The sequence below is a fragment of the Telopea speciosissima genome, chromosome 8, assembly GCF_018873765.1.
Source record: "Telopea speciosissima isolate NSW1024214 ecotype Mountain lineage chromosome 8, Tspe_v1, whole genome shotgun sequence".
Taxonomy (NCBI): domain Eukaryota; kingdom Viridiplantae; phylum Streptophyta; class Magnoliopsida; order Proteales; family Proteaceae; genus Telopea; species Telopea speciosissima.
In genome coordinates this window covers 53485650-53505374 of record NC_057923.1, presented here as the reverse complement: position 1 = coordinate 53505374, position 19725 = coordinate 53485650, and the positions used below count along the sequence as shown (strand labels likewise).

General features: G+C 40.7%; 1 protein-coding gene across 3 annotated transcripts in view; it reads left to right on the top strand.

Annotated features, from left to right (window-relative positions):
• Window positions 1-19725, top strand: part of LOC122671689 (multiple inositol polyphosphate phosphatase 1-like) — a 130357-nt gene that overhangs the window by 36935 nt on the left and 73697 nt on the right. For all 3 annotated transcript variants that reach the window (XM_043869063.1, XM_043869064.1, XM_043869062.1), the window contains exon 3: window positions 9682-9987. In XM_043869063.1, coding sequence (XP_043724998.1) covers window positions 9682-9987 — 306 coding nt within the window. The remainder of the gene's footprint in view (window positions 1-9681; window positions 9988-19725) is intronic.

Sequence of the window (19725 nt, the reverse complement as noted above, 5' to 3'; positions counted from 1 at the left end):
CACCTTGGAATGGCTCCATAGAATCGCCAAGGGTGTTCTTTTCATCCCATCCGGCCTTGGTTTCAATCTTCCACTCTGCTGAGCGATTCTCTTCGTGGAATCTCTGTTTCGCCGTAATATCGGACTGCAATTTCTCTCGCTCCTCTTGTTTCGGACTGCTATGTATTGCTGCCTTTCTGAGAAATGTTTAACATCACTGTGTGAGGGCCTTGAGATTGTTTCGATATGTTATTTCTTGGTGAATGCTAGGTGAAGCCCCTTTTTCCTGTTTTTTTCCTTTACTTGAGCCTCTACAGGCTGCCTTTACTTGCTTGTTACGTGTTATCGGACACTGTTTGGAAGTTTTTTTATTATTTGGGTAGAGTGTACTCCCACTTGAACAATGGCTGATTCAGATTTCGGGACTGGTATAGTGAATCACGACTGTCCCTTCTCCTCAATTTTACTGAAAGCACACAGTTTCAGCTTTCCTTTGTGAAACTTGATGAGACAAATTACTTGGAATGGTCACATTCGTGAAGCTTTCCTTAGGAGCAAAGGGAAGCTTGGGTACATCACAGTGCTATCAAGCCTCCAGAGCCGAATGCACCTACTTATAAGAAATGGGAGACGAGAACTCTACAATCATGACATGGTTGATCTTCTCCATAAGCCCGAGATTGGGAGAAGATTTATAAGAAAGGAGACGCCAGGCCATCCGGGATAGTGTCTCTCGGCCTATGATAGAGTGGGTGACTCTGCCAAAGTGTATCACGCACCAAAAGATTCATTCCACGTGAGGCAAGGGGACAGAACTATCTCTGAGTACTATAATGCCTTCCTTAGTCTTTTGGAAGAATATGACCACTACCGGGACCTCCATTTGACTAACCTGGTGGATGAAGCGAAGGTGTATCAGACCTTTGAAAGGGAGCGGGTTTTCACTTTACTTGGTGGTCTGAACCCAGACTATGAATCCATCCGGCTCCAACTCTTAGGCCGATCTCCTCTTCCATCTCTTAGTGAGGTCTGTAGTTACCTACAGAGTGAGGAGACTCGCCGTGTCACTATGGACTCCACATCAGCATCATCTCATGACAAGTCAGCTCTCAATTCCAGTTCTTTTCGAGATACCCGTGGGGGTAGTAGAGGCCAAGGGCCCAATCGTGAGGCAGCCAGTGTAGTAGAGACAATTGGTGCCAGTGGAGTTGGGAGAGACAGGTTTAAATGTAATCACTGTGGGAGAACTGGGCACACCAAGGATAGGTGTTGGTCCCTTCATGGTCGCCCCCCTAGCACACGTAGTCATGGTGGCCGTAGAGGGGGAGCTCGAGCTCACTCCGTGACGACTGAGGCAGATGCTCCACAGGATGATCCTATCTTGGTTGACGCAGTCCGCCGGATTATAGCCCAGTTGAGCACAGCTCCTGCATTTACCGTGGCCAGCTCATCTTCGTCCTCAGCTTTGCAAGTCTCCGCTACAGCCTCTACTGCAACCCAGTCTTGGGTCATTGACTCTGGTGCCACTGACCACATGACTGGTATGTCCTCTACTTATGATTCCTATACCATTTACTCTGGTAAGGATAAAGTCAGGATAGCTGATGGATCCCTTTCCTCGATATCTGGTAAAGGTAGTATCCCTGTTACCTCCTTTATTTCCCTTACCTCAGTTCTTCATGTTCCTAACCTTGCTGTTAACCTTCTATCTGTAAGTCACTTGACTAAATCCCTCAACTGTTGTGTCACCTTTTTTCCTTCTCACTGTCTCTTTCAGGATTTGGTGACGAAGAGGATTATTGGTAGCGGACGTGAGGAGAAAGGCCTTTACCTTTTGATCCTAGTGTACCCACGGCTCGGTCCTATGTGTGTGGACGTGATGACAGTACTTAGCGGAGTCTGTTATGTTATGGCCTCGGCATCTAGGCCATCCATCTTTTGTTGTAATGAGGAAACATTTACCTCACTTATTTTCTTCTGTTGCATCTTCCCATGTTTTTGAATGTGAACCATGTATGTTGGCCAAACATTGTCGCTCCTCTTATCTATATCATGGTAATAGAACTGCTGCTCCTTTCCATATTATACATATTGATGTTTGGGGACCTTCTCCCACTACTTCTTTATTTGGCTTTCGTTACTTTGTCTCTTTTGTTGATGATTTTTCTCGTGCCACTTGGACTGTTCTTCTGAAAAATAAGAGTGATGTTTGTGAGGCATTTCAAAATTTTTATCAAATGATCCTTACTCAGTTTGATACTCGTATCAAAGTTGTCCGGTCTGATAAAGGGGGAGAATATATGTTTAGTAGTCTCCAAGCTTTCTTTACTAAGAATAGCATTCTCCATCAGTTAGCGTGTGTTGACACACCCCAACAACATGGGGTTGTTGAGAGGAAAATCGCCATTTATTGGAGGTCACCCGTAGTCTCTTGTTTGGTATGCATGTTCCCAAGACTTTTTGGTCTGCTGCTCTTCTCACTGCTTCTTTCCTTATCAATCGCATGCCAACCAAACTTCTTGGTTTCAAATCTCCCTTAGACATCTTATCTCCACAGGTTTCTTCTTTCTCTCTTCCTCCTAAAATCTTTGGCTGTGTTTGTTATGTGCATGTTAACAAATCACATCGCACAAAACTTGATCCCAAAGCCCTCAAGTGTCTTTTTCTTGGCTACTCTTCTACTTCTAAAGGTTACCGGTGCTACCATGCTTCTTCTCGCCGGTGCTTCACCTCTAAAGATGTCACCTTCCTTGAATCTATTCCTTTTTTTGCCCCATCTCAGCATCCTCTTCAGGGGGAGAATTGTGGGAATGAACAGGCTGCTGATTCTCTCCATTACCCACTACCTATCTCTCCCTTTATGTTTGACATTGGGAAGTCTGTGAATCTGGATGATGTGCATACTGATTCGGTGGTTGACAGAACTGCCAGTGGTCCTAGTAAGGAGAAAGATTACCACATTACATACAGAAAAGGTGAAGGCTTGCATAATGAAAGAAAGAAGACCTACCAAGAGTCCTCTTTGGATCCAGATCCACAACCTGAGATCCACTCTTCTAACTCAGGTGATCTCCCTTCTCCTTCTTTATGTGATTTAGACCTCCCTATTGCTGTTCGCAAAGGGAAAAGAGCTTGTACTAATCCTATAGCCCAGTTTGTTTCCTATGATGCTCTTTCTCCTACAGGTCTTGCCGTTGTTACTGCCCTCTCTGCTGCTTCTACTCCCAAAAATGTTATTGATGCTATGTCTGAGGAAATGATGGCACTTGAGAAGAATGGTACTTGGCAACTGGTGGATCTTCCTAAGGGACGTGTCCCTGTTGGATGCAGATGGGTCTACACAATCAAGTACAAATCTAATGGGAGTGTTGAGAGATACAAAGCAAGGTTGGTGGCTAAGGGATACAGTCAAGTCTATGGAATTGACTATCAGGAGACATTTGCTCCGGTTGCCAAACACAACTCAATTAGAGTTCTTTTGTCATTGGTTGCCAATAAAGAATGGCCATTATACCAGTTGGATGTGAAGAATGTCTTTCTCCATGGGGATTTGGAAGAGGAAGTGTACATGCAAATTCCTCCAGGCTTCAAAATGCCATCAGCTGAAGGGAAGGTGTGTCTCCTCAAGAAGACATTATATGGTCTCAAACAGTCACCAAAGGCATGGCTTGAGCGCTTTCGGCAGGCCGTTCTGAAGAATGGATATTCCCAGAGCCAAGCTGATTATACTCTCTTTACTAAGAGGGGCCATGGTACCATTACAGTCCTTATTGTTTATGTTGATGATATTGTGGTCACATGAGATGATATAGTTGAGATAGATAACCTGAAGAGTTACTTGGCACGACAGTTTGAAATTAAAGACTTGGGTCCCTTGAAGTATTTCTTAGGCATTGAAGTATCAAGGACCAAGAAAGGAATTAATATATGTCAACGGAAGTTTGTTCTTGACTTGTTGACAGAGACTGGAATGTTGGGCTGCAAACCAGCCAATTCTCCTATTGAGCAAAATCATAAACTAGGAGAAGATTGTGGTTCTTCTCTAGTTGATGCGGGAAAGTACCAAAGGCTAGTGGGGAAGCTTATCTATCTTGCCATGACACGGCCAGATATCTCCTATGCAGTGGGAGTAGTGAGCCAATTCATGCATGCTCCCAAGAGTGGCCACTGGATGCCGTGTACCGTATTCTTAGATATTTGAAGTCTTCTCCAGGGAAAGGATTGTTGTATGCCGACACAACCACTGAAAGTGGAAGGTTTCACAAATGCTGATTGGGCTGGCTCCATTACGAGACAGGAGATCCACTTCCGGTTATTGCACCTTTGTTGGGGGTAATTTGGTTACATGGAGAAGCAAAAACAGCATGTTGTAGCTAGATCCAGCCAAGAGGCGAATTTAGAGCTATGGCCCATGGAGTTTGTGAACTTATATGGTTGAGAAGACTTGTTCGAGAACTGGGATTTGACACTAAGGTCCTATGAGACTCTCACTGTGATAACAAGGCAGCCATCAGTATTGCCCACAATCCTGTTCAACATGACCGAACCAAGCACATAGAGGTTGATAGACACTTCATCAAGGAGAAGATAGACTCTGGCTGCATTTGTACTCCCTTTGTGAAGACTGGTGATCAGTTGGCAGATATCCTCACCAAAGCTCTTGGCTCTCCTCAGTTTAATATCCTTCTAAGCAAGCTGGGAATGCATGATATATATTCTCCAGCTTGAGGGGGAGTGTTAGAGTTGATAGTAAATATGTATCAGGGGTAGTTCAGGAACTAGACTTCTAACTAGTTCCCTTATTATGTATTTTTAACTTTTTATGTCTTTTTACCTTTTACCTCCCTAGGGAGGTGATTGTAATACTTTTAGTAATTCTATTTGAGCAATATAGGTGGGTTGGAGAAGTATCTCTAACACACACAACTTTCAACCGTAACTCTCTCTTCTTCCCTCTCTTGTCTCCTTCTTCTCTAACATCTTCCTTCCTTCTCCATTGTTTCCCTAATCTGAAACTCAACTTTTAGGTGGTCAGATTGGAGACTACTTTGAATGGCTGAAAGCTTGTCCCTGCAGTCAGACACACGTTGGGAGATGTTTCCAAAATGAAGAGAGTTCTAATCCTTGAGGGCACATTTGACATTCTTTAGTTTTCTAGCAATGGCAGTAAGGGGAGAGGAGAAAGCTTGGACTGGCTTCTCCCAAGCTTCCTTAACAGTAGGAAGGAAGGAGGGGTGAGAGGACCACATAGCAAAATATTTAAAAGGCTTTGGGCCAAAAGAAATGTAAGGCTGGATGAATAATGAGATAGGACAGTGATCAGAAATACCCAGATTATCAAAAGAGGCATGGGATGAAGGGAAGGTAGAGAGCCAAGCTTCATTCACAAGAATTCGGTCAAGCTTGCAAGCTATACGAGCAGTACCAGATCTTTTGTTGTTCCAGGTATACTTTGAACCAGACCATCTCAAGTCACAAGAGCCAATATCCTCAATACAGGAGTTGAAAGCATCCACTGAATCCATATCCAGAGAGTCACCCCCTTGCTTCTCATGATCATAACGAACCACATTAAAGTCACCTCCTAATCCCCACGGAAGAGAGCCAATCTGACCAGAGATAGTTCTAAGGTCATTCCAAAGAGAGCCTTTCAGAAGAGGAATTTGAAGCATAAATGACAGAGAACAGACTGGTGTAAAGACCCAAGGGGTTAGAAATGGAGAGGTGAAGTAGTTGGGAAGAGGAACAGATGGTCGAGATAGTGATTTTTGAGGGGTCCCAAAAAACCCAAATGCGACCATTGGAGTGGTGACAGTAGTTGGACAAGAGGGACCAACCAGGAGCAATGGCACTAGAAAATTTTGAGGCATTTGCTTCCTTGATATGAGTCTCAAGAAGGCAGCAGAAATTTTGACGATGGAGCTTAATGAAGGCACGAACAGCAGATTGTTTTGAAAGGGAGTTGAGCCCCCTGGTAGACTGTTGGTTGTTAGTGGGTCTTCACAGTGACGCGGAAGGTTGATGGTACGGTTGACTGGTATAAAGCAAGACTTGTTGCCAAGGGCTTCACACAGACATGGGATAGATTATCCGGAGACCTTTTCTCCAGTGGCTAAGCTTAGTACCATCTGTGTTCTTCTCTCCATTGCTATGAATGTGGGATGGGACCTACAACAATTGGATGTTAAAAATGCATTGCTTCATGGGGAGATTGAAGAAGATGTTTATATGGATGTCCCCTCTGGTTTTGATTCTCCTAAGACTTAGGGAAAGGTGTGCAAGCTGAAACGTGCCTTATATGGATTGTAGTAGTCACCTCGGGCCTGGTTTGAGAGGTTTCGCAAGGCTATGGTGTTTGTGGGCTACACTCAAAGCAATGCTGACCATACACTATTTATCAAGTGATCTGCTGTAAGATTGCTATTTTGGTTGCTTATGTTGATGATATTGTTGTCACTGGTGATGATTTTGATGAGATTACTCGCCTCAAGATTTACTTGGGTATCGAATTTGAAATCATAGACTTGGGACAGCTTCGCTATTTTCTTGGCATTGAGGTGGCAAGATCTACCCGCAGTATCTTCTTGTCTTAGAGGAAGTACACTCTTGATCTTCTATCAGAGACAGGTCTTTTGGGCTGTAAACTGGCTGACACTCCTATCGATTCAAATGTTCATCTCCTAAGCAAAGAAGTTGATCTTGTGGATAAAGGAAGATATCAGCGTTTGGTTGGCCGGTTGATTTACCTTGCTCATATCCGTCCAGACATTGCGTTTGCTGTCTGCTTAGTCAGTATATGCATGAACCATACTCCACACATATAGAGGCAGTGTATCATATTCTCCATTACTTCAAGTCTGCTCTAGGCCGTAGGATCCTTTTTTCCCATCATCTTCTTGTCTAAGTTGAGGCTTTTACTGATGCTTTGGGTTGGCTTTCCTGATGATCGTTGCTCTACCACAGGTTATGGCACCTTTGTGGGTGGTAATCGGGTTACTTGGAGAAGCAAGAAGCAGGTTGTTGTAGCTCGTTCTAGTGCTGAAGCAGAATTCTGTGCTATGACACATGGCATTTGTGAGCTCTTATGGATCCATGGACTTCTGCTTGATCTGGCCATTGCTGTTACTCTTCCTATGATGCTCTACTGCGATAGCAAATCTGCCATCAGCATTGCCCCCAATCCAGTTCAGCATGATAGGACTAAACACGTGGAGATTGACCATCACTTCATCAAGGAAAAGCTGGAGTCTGGTGTCATTTGTGTTCCCTTTGTCCTTCTCATGATCAATTGGCTGATGTATTTACTAAGCCACTAAGGGGCTTAGTGGTAGGATTTTTCATTCTGTTGTTTCCAAGTTGGGCATGTGTGATATCTATGCACCAACTTGAGGGGGAGAGTTGTAAATGTGTACAAGGGTAGAATTGTCTTGTAGGAGTATTTTGGTCTTGTATTCATTTTAGAATGTTCTCCTCCATATTATAAATAAATAGGGCCTGTGTCACATTAGACACAAGTTGTATTTTCCCAAATCTCGAACAGATATTAAATATTTAAATTTAAGAGGGAAGGATGTGTTTGGAATTATAAATAAGAATGGAGAAAAGGTAAAAATAACTTTAAGAAAACATGGGCTTAAATATAACTTATTTGAGTGAAGCCCTCCCAAGTGTATATAACCAAAGAAAGCTTTCTTCTACCTTTCAATAGGAGAAGAGGGAGGGGGAGAGGAGAACCAGTTTGTTTTTGATAGATAGAACTTCCTCCCGAGAACACCAATCAGGCAGAAATTTCAAGGGCTTATTCTTCAATACTAACCCTACCAAGGATGATGGATATCAAATTGAAAGGACAAGCAGTAAGGAAACTTGATTGGCCTCAAATCAGATCTGGCAGAAGGTTTAGAACCAGCCTGGTTGCAGACTTTGGTTCTCATGACGTGGGAACTGATTGTATGCAGGGATCTAGGGTTTGAATCGCTCTAGGCATCTGACCTGTGAAATACTAGGTTGTTTGGAGTTATGTGGAATTCCAGCGAACTCAACCAGATCCAATGGCATCTCCAGTACAGAAAATGGGAGAGAATGATAGCAAGAATAACAGATAAGAAAGAGGAATGAAGTAATAGGAAAGAAAAACTAGAAGGAAGACGAAAGAAAACCAAAGCTTACCTGAGAGGAGATGAATCGAACCAGAGGGATTGGAAGAGAAGGGAATAAGGAAACAGATGAAGAAGAACTCCATGAAGCCAATCTGGTCACACACGCACATGCATATAAATAAGATTAACTCAATTTGCAATTTCATTCCATCTCTGCTCCCATCGCAGGTCACATGCATATAAATAAGAAAATTAAACTCCAACAAAATAGAAATTACTCTCAAACTAGGAAACTGACAACTCAATCTATTCCCCTACGTAGCTAACCCAAAATAAAACATAATGATAAAATAGTACAATGCTATCCCTACCAACGCTTATTAGACCAAAAGCCTGGTTTGGGCTGATTTTGCCTCAATATGGGTTTCCAAATCGGCTCATGCCGGTCCAGCCATGATAGCGCTACCGCATCATCAAGGGATGAAGGGAACCAAGCAAACCTGCAAAACTTTGGAATCACTTTAAAAAGTAGCACCCAAATTTCTCAAAACCCAAACTGTGTGGGAGAAAATTTTCTGCAATACTATTAAAAAATAAGAACTATCCACTCATTTGACCTTCCCAATGCTTACATAAAAAACATTAGTAAGAACTAATATTGACTCTCTATTCTAATGTATATAATGGCTAACATAGATCCTTACAATAAAGAAATTTAAAAGACAAAAATAAACTAATTAAAGATCCAAAATAGAGACTCAGACTTACATCCCTTAAGTAAATCAGTCATAGCTTTCCCCATATCCGGAATCGCAAGATCTTGATCTTGTTGGGTAAGTAACTGCTTTACCTTTCACACGGCGAAATCACGTAAAATGGATAAGTTTTGACGACCCAAAATTAACCCTAAATAAAAGTAATGGGCTGCTCTCCTGCTGTTACTCAAACTTCTATTCCTTTACCATCAATTTATATTTCTTTTTGCCGTAATCTTCCATCAATGTCACAAAAGTCCTTTGCTGATTTTCCTATTGATTAGACCCATATGCCTCTGCAACATTGGTTATTTCTACCATAGTTGTCAAGGTGTCACTTTGATGCCTTGTTCGTGTTGGCTTGATTTTCCCCCTCCTCCAGTGCCTAGGATGGCCGAGACGCCTTGACAACTATGATTTCTGCCTTACATAGTTACATCAGATTTAAATCTTCTCTTCCTTCCTTTGAAACAATTGAAACGACATAGGTGTTTTGATAAGATCTGGTTTACATCACTCTGTTAACCCATATCAGGTTAATGATGGTTCTTGTTGTTAGTTTACCTTAGCAATAATCCATGAAATCAAAATACATAATTTAATGCATCTTTCAACGTTATTGTGGTGTTATTTGCTATGTCAGCTCGGAGTTTGTGTATTTATTGGTGTTACTTAGAGATGCTTCCTACTTATGACATTCTGAGAACAAATTCTGGGATATAAATGTCATTAAGAAACTGCAGCTTATTCGGTAAATGCCTGAGATGGCTTTCTGTATGATGAGATGACTTTCCTAGTTAAATGGCTGATTATTAAGTTACTTCAAGTGCCTATTTCTGGTTTTGCAGGCAAGGCATGGAACTCGGTCTCCTACCAAGAAACGTATCAGGGAATTAGACAACTTGACCAGCCGTTTGGAAGTGCTTCTAAGAGATGCAAAAGTTGAGGCACAAAAAGGAAATATATCTTTGCAGAAAATTCCTTCTTGGTTATGGGGATGGCAATCTCCTTGGAAAGGAAGGCAGCGGGGTGGAGAATTGACTAGAATAGGAGAAAATGAGTTGTATAATCTTGCAGTTAGAGTCAGAGAAAGATTTCCGGATTTATTTGATGAAGAATATCACCCTGACACATTTGTGATTAAGGCAACCCAGGTTTAGCTTATCTCTTCTTTTACTGTTTCATATTAATTTCTGTCACCCCTGAAATTGATTATTAAATTCTGCTTCTACAGTGATACTGCATATGTTTGACAATTTGGTAAAATCTTATTATGTTTGAAGCTTTGATATGTTCTGTTATCATTTGAAAATGGGGCTTTGATATATTTTTTTAACAATTAAGTTCAAATATATACAACATTGAAGGTCCTTTCCTGTGAGTAAATTCTTTGATGTGGTCCACTGCATCAGCTTTACACAGTATCTTTAAGGGAAGAAGATTGGTACACTTCCTTTGTACAGATTCCTTTATACCTTCTTTACATAATAAATAGTGGGGTCCACTCTGACATTTCTCTTTCCTATTCTGACCATGTGGGCCCCAGATGGATGATACCATTTTCTAACCCTTTATTGCTTGTCTGAGTCATTCATGCTGTAATTAGAAAAATCCATTCTTTTAAGATGATGTTAGACTTATTAGTTCTGTATCTGAAACTTGTCTGATGCTACCTAATAATTACAATTTGGAAATTGAGTGGCTTGCTGAGTTGATTTACTTCTGTTGTTTGGGGAAATATGAATTGTGTTAATGAGACACAGGCCAGCTTTATTTATAATAGAATAGAAGATGGGTACAAGTACAGGAAGAGCCCTATAGACAATCCTACCCTTATACCATATTACAAACTTCCATAGAAGCCTGAGCAAGAGCATTCTGAAATCTGACCAGCTAGTCTGGATTTCTTTTGGGATGTTCGATATATATAGATGGTTTCAGGTTCAAGTGAAGATAAAATGTTGCATGTAGGAGTTCCTGCTTTATTATTAACTTGGTACTTGTTAATTGGCTAATATACTTTTGCAAAATATGTTACGGCAGCCCAAATCAGCAAAATAATGGGCTTAGTCAATGGGGCTGGAAAGCTCAATCTAACGGTCCACAAAAGTCAACCAATATGTCCAGCATATCTGTGGGTATATATGTTACTTCACATAGAGCACTTGGGTCTATTTGTTAAAATAGGTGAATTTCACTGTTGGTAAAATAGGTTGACTGAATTGTGTTTTCTATTTCTTCTAATTTGTAGTTTGTTCAGGTGCATATTTATATGGTTTATTTATGCAAGGAACTGAAGAATCTTGATCCAGAAGTTGAAATATAATATAGGGATCACTAATTATAGTTCATCAAACAAGAGGTATCTTGATCATGAATAATTTATTTGCATTAGAATGAGATTTCAGTCTTATTCTAGTCATAATTGGAGCATTACACTATGTCTGTTCTCTTCATTTTGGAGAATCTGTCTGATTGAATAAGAAGTTACTTCCCAGGATATGAATCTAAACCTGCTCATGCTCTGGATTAGTCCCTCTAAGTCGCCGGCAGCCAAACATGCTGTTTCCCTGGGATGATCTAGTTTCTATTACATCTGCAAAGCAAGGGAATGCTTGCTGCTTGCTGTTTGCTGCAGTTGATTTCTTTCCTTGATGTTAGTCGGATGTATGTTGCAACAACTATCAACTGTATGCTATATATCCACTTGGAATGTTTTTAAACTATTCCATCCATATCTTCTTTGTAGCCCTTAAAAAGGAGAAATCCATTCCCAGTTTCTGGATGCATAGGGTGGATAAGCCCAAGGTTTAAATTATCGGTATTGCGTATCATATCAGTGGGGTGATTTTAAGAGACTTATCATATCATATCGGAGATACATATCGCACGCTATAGATACACATGGAAATGGTCCAGATACACATAGAAATACACTTTTGGAGCAAAAAACAATATAAATAAGCAATATTGCAGTTTGTTTCCTTGATTTGATTAGTGTTTCAGCAAGGTATTAAACAAGGTATAATATCTCGTGATATATCGGTATCTCGGGCCTACCGAGATACCCGATATATCCGAAATTTAGCAAAATTTGGCTGAAATATTGCATTTTTTTTTTGCAATATTTCGGGGGTCCATCTCGGAGGGTATTTGGCCATATCTAGGCCTGATACTTCATGAACACCCTTATTTAAGCTAAATAAACACATTTAAACCATAAAATTGCAAAAAAATGAATTCAAAGTGGTGTTTTGGGCTTGCACCCTTGATTGACAGTATATGGTCGCCGACCCTAATGTATAAATAGTTAAATACACATTGATTAGGCAGTTAAAGACATAAAAGAAATTTAAACAAACTAATTAAAACTCATAAGACATAATTCATAAATCATATTCTCATAAACTCCATAATAGTCAATAACTCAATACTCAATAGCTCAAATGCTTAAAGGCAATACACAAAGTGTCAAAGTCGCAAACTCACAACTCACAAGTTCACAAATCAGTGAAATCACAACTTATAACTTATAACTTACAACTTACAAGTGCTAATAATAGTTGCTGTGCCTCCCTGGATCAACCCTACTCATGGCCCGCTGGAGTCGACGCCCATTGTTCTTTGTTTGAAGGACATATGTGGACCACGGTATAGTTTCGGAGAAGAAACGAGTGTAGTCATCCACAAGTGTCCTGTAAATGGAGTCATCAACATACTGTAGGTAACCTATCATAGGATATGGGCTAGGGTTACCAATCGATCCAGTCTATGAAGAAGATGATCCAGTATGATATGATGTTGGTGCCGGCGGAAGCGGCATTGGCATTGGCTGCATGAATGGCTGGTGAGGTTGGTAGCTTGGGTATGCAAAGATGTCATCTACAAAAGATGATCCAGTATGTCCCTGGGACTGGGACCGGTAGTCATAGTCCCCTACCCCACCAAACTGCCCATATGATCCATAGCCATAGCCATATCCATATCCATATCCACCGTGAGGTTTTGATGCACTATAATCCGATGACAATGGAGTGGTATGTGCATCAAAAGATGGGGCACGCCAATGCCCAGTCGGTCCTCCCTCCCTATCACCCATGCTCAAACCGCCAACAGAGCTAGATAGGTCATCAATGTCCATATAATCAGGTTGCAACTGTGTTTGTCGACCCCTACGCTTCCTGCTGTATGGTTGTAGGGGGTCTTGAGGGTGGGGGTGCGGGGTCACGTGCTCCGTGGTCCGTATCCTGTGTGGCATGATCAAATTGTGTCTCTCCAGTGAATCGGACTGGCTCTATAGGCGTCGTATCCTCGTCTACCACATAACGCTCTCGCATGCCATTAAAATCTTCACCACCACCACCACCACCACTACCACCACCACCACCATCACCACCACCACCATCATCATCATTTGAGGACCTAGACCAGTCATCATCACCAGCAACATTGCCACCAGTGGGATGGAATGGTATGGGTGAGGCTTCCCGTGCATGTATCTGACCCTCGTCAGCCATATAATCATCCACAGCAGCACCAATCTTGAAAGCTATCATGGGGTCGGGCCTACCTCCCTCCTGATCCAACAATGGTTCACCTCTATCCCTCACCCAATCCACAATAGGGTCCTCATTGTCTGAGTCAACTTTAAAGATGTTGGCGAGGTCAATAGTGCCCCTCTGTCCCTCATGTCCCATGCGTATGTGTTGCAGTTTCAGCCTCAAGTTGTAGTGCACATATACCATGTCAGATAAACGTTGAGACCCCAATCTGTTGTGCCTCTTGGAGTGGATGAGTGCAAAGGTACTCCAGTTCCTCTCACAGCCAGATGCGGAACATGTTTGGGCAAGGACTTTGATTGCTATTCTTCTTAAATTCTCAGCCGATTCCCTATACAACACCCACCATTCAGCTGCATTACAAGTTTACAACAAAAAAAGACATGTGTCAAATGTTGTTTCAACTTTCAAATTTCAATACATATGTAATTTAAAACTTAAAAGAATTACCAGCATCATCGCGTGCTCTGATACCATGTTGGTCGAACCGTGGGTCAGAGAGAGGGAATAAAATAATGGAATAGCTTGTATTAATGATAGAAAGGCCCCTCTATTTATAATAGAGGGGAAGTTACAAATAATAGAAGCTAGGCGATGTGGGACTAAAACCCACATAACCGACATAAGCTAATAACACTTAATAATATAAAAATACTCCTAAAAGGACCAGAATACCCCCACGGTATTCTGGAGTACATTATTCTAACACTCCCCCTCAAGCTGGATTATACAAATATTAAAGAAGGAAGATCCAGCTTGGACTAAAGAAAAAACTCTCACCATAACAATGCTAACACTCCCCCTCAAGTTGGCGCATACAAGGTACTAATGCCCAACTTGAATAAAATGGGAAAAAATAAGTTGTAGCAGAATCCAGCTTCAAGATGAATGCAGCTCCCAAATAAACCTTCAAGAACTTTGAAAAAAAGACCTTCAAACTTGGACAGACATGATCAGCAAACCAAGACTGGAATGTCTTCCAAAAAAGGCAGCTTTCAACGATCTTCAATAGCTATCCAGTGATGAATCTCAGATTGTCATAATGACATAAAATCTTGAAGTTAAATAACTAGAGCAGCAAGCCGCGAAAACAAACTAAATCAGGCAGCGGGAAAAATACTGTACCAACCCAACTGAAAGTCCTCAAATAGGCAACAACCAAATATCTTCAATACTCTTCAATACTTCAATCTCCCCCTTACGACAAACTCAACCCAATAACAAAGTAGATACCCATTGGCAATGGTGAAAACTCTGATCTTCTATGTATTGCACCAAGTGTTTCCTGCAAGTTCTGCTTCTACAATGTCTGCAGGTGTACTGTACATAATCCCCCCCTCACGTGTAGTACACGTGGACATACCAGAGATGATGTAAGGTTTAAGGGCAAAAATGTAACTTTCCAGAATTTTCCAAAGGTGCTATGGGTAAGTAAAAAGGAAGGAATGGCAAAATTATAATTTACCAAAAGTTGCCAAAGGTGTTATGGGTAAATACCAAAGGTATGGGATATGAAGGGAATTAGAATTATTGAAAGGGAACGGTGTTGGAAAAAAGGATGGCATGGCTGTAATTTGGTGGGATCCACTTTTAAATACAATCCAAGCCAAAGGGCAAACTGGTAATAAACCAGAATTTTCAAGGGTCAATTGGGTAGTCAAATAGGGGAATGTATTAAAAGATAATGGCAGTTCCGTAAATAACCAGAATTTTGTAAGGGGCCCTTGGTAAATAAAAAAGTAATGGATCAAAGAAACATTGCAAATAACATAAAGTTGAATAAGGGATGGCATTCTGGTAAATATGGTGAACAGGTTAAGATTCCTTTAAAAAAAGAAAACAAAGAAGGCCATAGGGTGTAGGAGTAAATAACTTCAAAAAATAAAGGTAAAGTTGGAAACTCAAATAAGGTAATGATGGCACATGATGACATGAAATTTTAGAGAATGGCTTAAGTGAAATAAAGAGAGAAAGGAGGGGTAATAATTAAAGGTAGGGTAATAGCATTAAATACCAACAACAAAGAAGCCATTCGTAAAAAGATACTTCACTAAAACAAATAGAGAGGGTAGGGGCAAACTTGGTAAATAGGCAATAAAACAAAGTGGAAACCGTGGAACCTGAAAAATAAGGTTTAACCGAGAAGATGTTAGAGACCTTCACGGTACCAAATAGGGGAACCTTCACCTTCAATTGCGGAAAGAGCACCTGGGGCGCAAAACCAGAACCAAGACAATGGTGGAGATAGAATATCGCCAGCTTGAAATCGTATCTTCCTTCGAAAGACACGAAGAAATACTTCAAGAAGTCTTTTCTTGTAAACGAGAAACAAGAAAGAAACCACAACCCTCTCCTTCTTCGATCAGCAAATCGACAACCTCTCCGGCTGAGAAATCCGCAAACGATAGCATCAGTCGATTGCACCGATCGAAGAAAAAATTAAGAGAAAACCCACAAGGATAGATCATAATCAGTGGAAGCGGCGAAGAAATTCTGGGAACCCAAGTATTCAGCTCTCCAGGATTTGGAGCAGCATATGAATCCCCAAACTGTAGGATTTTCGGCAACAGCAAGCGATGCAAAATATCAGTCATCAGATTCTTCAACCTTCCGACTCTTCACCAAGGCGGAAAACCCATTAACAAAAAAACAAGTAACGATACTGGCAATGGCTCAAGAGCCAGATCTGAAACAGAGTATGATGAAGTAATCGTAACCAGAAAAATTCCCCAATTGATACAACTAAAGGAACCGTGGGTAGAACAGAGAGATTTTCTGACCCAAATAAAAAGTGAGTCCAACTTCAATCGATTCCAGCAAACGACAGCAGCAATAGAATGATAGCTCTAAACTCCAGCCCCTCGATCAACGGCAAATCGAGAAAAAAATTTGTTGTACCTTCAACAATAGATTGGTTGTGGGAGGGCAGCAACTGAATCATTGGTTTAGGTTTTCCTCATTAGTGCTGCTCTCTTACAAGAGAAAAAAGAGGCTAAAAACCTGAAGAAAGAGAACCCGAGAGAGAGAAAAGAGGAAGAAGTCGATCGAAGAAAAAGAGGGGTTTTTCTTTCTTTCTAACCTAGATCAAACCTGCTCTGATACCATGTTGGTCGAACCGTGGGTCAGAGAGAGGGAATAAAATAATGGAATAGCTTGTATTAATGATAGAAAGGCCCCTCTATTTATAATAGAGGGGAAGTTACAAATAATAGAAGCTAGGCGATGTGGGACTAAAACCCACATAACCGACATAAGCTAATAACACTTAATAATATAAAAATACCCCCAAAAGGACCAGAATACCCCCACGGTATTCTGGAGTACATTATTCTAACACTTCCCAATGCATCCCTAAATATCTTGATCTACATCCATGTGGAAAATTAGTAAGTACTTCTTCACTACTTGTTTGAAAGCATCAATAAGTTAAGTTTCCAAATGAATTCTAAGACTCACCTCATTGTTGCAAATTGCTTGTAGTGCACCATCTGGCTCCAACTTCTTCACTACTTGTTTCACAGCATCAATAAATTGAGTTTCCAACCCAAGCCTATTATTATATTGATACTTGGGGTTCAAGTAGTATGCTGAAATTTGATATATAGAAATGAGATATTGTAAATGCATAGGTAATTAGTAAATAGTAATACTATGAATTAGTTACATAAAACAAATTTACTCACCACCTTATGCAGTGGATGCATAAGTTGATTCTCCCAAGTATTGATGATATCCAAGAAGTGCTTGCTCGCGAGCGAGCCACACTATAGACACTATCTTTCATCAAGTCCATTGCAGCATACAAGACTGGCATGGTTGGGCCCTTGAGAGCGGAGTCAGCAATATGTAGAACTTTAACTACTGGCTCCAAAACTTTCACCACTTTGCTTAGTTTTGTCCAGAAGGCCTCAGATGATATGGTTGCTTATGCTTCCCTCCCACTTGCAGTATTGAAACCCTTCCATCCAAACCACTCCTCAGAAGCAAACATACTTCTCAGCCCGGCCTTCTTTGTCTCAATGCTTTTTAGGGCAATGTAGTTGGTGGCAAATCTTGTGATGGCAGGCCTAACCAAGTCACCCTCACATTTTTCCCTCAGTAGATTGAGTGCATAGGAGTGGTTGTATACAAAATTGGTGACTTGTCTTGTACTTTCAACCGCAGTTTTCACCAACTTTAACTTTCCCATATCCTTTAGTATTAAATCAATGCAATTGACTGCACAAGGAGTCCAGAAGAGCCGGTACTTACTGTTGTTCATCATCTTCTCACCGGCCAGCTTGAAGTTGCTTCCGTTGTCCGTTACAATCTGGACAACGTTCTCAATTCCCACATCTTTTTCCACTACTTCCTTTAACAATCTGTAAATGTATTTCGCATCCTTTATCTCTTTGGATGCATCCATAGATTTGAGGAAAACTGTCCTCCCATCACTATAAACCATAAAATTGATGATGGACTTTCTTGTAGGCCCAGTCCATCCATCTGCCATCATAGCCACCCCATATGTCTCCCACATACTCCTCATCTCCCTAATGTACTCATCAATCTCAGACTTTTGTTGAGGTAGATAAACATTCATTACCTCATATGGGGTGGGGCCCTTGAATTCTGGGCCAGCCTCTGCAATGGTATCTATCATGGTATCATAATGGGGGCCTTGTGCAGTGTTTGCTGGGATGGTATGGTATAGCATCCACTTAGCTAGTGATTCTTTAACCAACCCCTTAATCCCCTTCCATGCTCATTTGATTCTTGGTTGACTGCTTCCTTTCTTCCTATGCAGTTTAGGATCTGATGCTGATGGTGGTACTGGTACTGATAGAGGTGTTGGGGCTGCCCTCACACTTTGTGATCTTTTAAAAGGATTGAAAGATCTAGAACCTCCAGATGTGCCAGCTCCTCCACTACCCCCTACTCTCTGTCTCTGCTGATCATCTTGAAAACTAACTCTACTCCTTGAAACAGTCCGTCGAAAATCCCTAGCCTCCTCTGCTATTTGTATATCATCAGATACTGCAATGTCCTCATCATCATCAGAGGAGTCATCATCATCATCATCATGGTATTGTCCTCCTCCTCCCATTGAACTCCTCACTGTATCCTCAAGTTGTTCTCTTATCCTATGCTTGTTAGCCTTCCTCTTCTTCTTTTTCGTCAAACTGTCACCAATTTCTCTAGCTACTTGAGTAAGGACCATATGACAACCTACAACATCTTTAGATCCTCCAGTCAGATGTTGTTTAAGTCTACTGGACCCACCTCCCATAAACTGCATGTAACAATAGTTACATTGGAATTTTCTCTTATTCCCATCAATTAGAGTGCCATGTAACCATGCAATGTCACCCCTATGCTGGCTGGCTGGTCTCTCTTGTTCTCTTTGCTCCCTTTGCCCCCTCTGCCCCCTTTGTTGACTACTTTCCCCCACCTTTTGCTTGCCCTTCGCACGTTGTCTTTCACGATCCGCCGTAATAATACTTGTTTACTGCAATGTAAGTAAAACAAATAATTAAAAAGTTAATGTAGAAGCACTTCAATTGACACTTTTAGAATACTACAACACTTGTATAGCTATTTAATATTTTTCCCCTAACCCTTATATTTTTCGCCTAATTAAAAATAATTTTTTATATGTAATTTTAATATAAATATTGACCTAACACAACAAAATCGAAAATTATTAAACATAATATATATCTAATGCATTTCAAAACATGTAGAAATTACTTTCATATTTTTTCATTATTTTTCAAACTTAAAATTCATATTTTTCCTTATTTATTTTTATTTTTTAAATATTTTTCTTAATTTCCGAAAATTAAAATAATTATTTATGGGCAGAAAAATAAGTTCGACACCGTGAAGCCGTAGATCGGCCATTGGTGTCTAACTTATATTTAATTCATTCCCATCTAAGTCATATTACCCCTAATTTTTTCCTATTTTAGTTGTAGGAAAATCAATTTTTAAAACCAGAAAAAAAAAAAAAAAAAAACATATGTAAAAAAAATTTCGACACTGTGAGGTTGTAGATCGGCCTCCGGTGTCTAACATATATAAATTTCATTACCATCCAACAACATTTGTACATAGTATTTTCAAAAAAATAGTTTTAGAGGAAGAGGATTTACCTTAAATAGTGAAAAAAGGCTTGGAGGATGAGCTTAGATGAGCCTCCGACGTGTTTCCGGCGATAATGTGTCGAAAACTATGAAGAACAATGCTTGGAGAGTGGAAGGAAAATCAAGGAGCAGAGAAGAAATGAGGAAAGAAGAAGGAAAAAACAGAGCTGTGGAGGTCTCGGTCGATATATCGACTGAGACCTGCGAA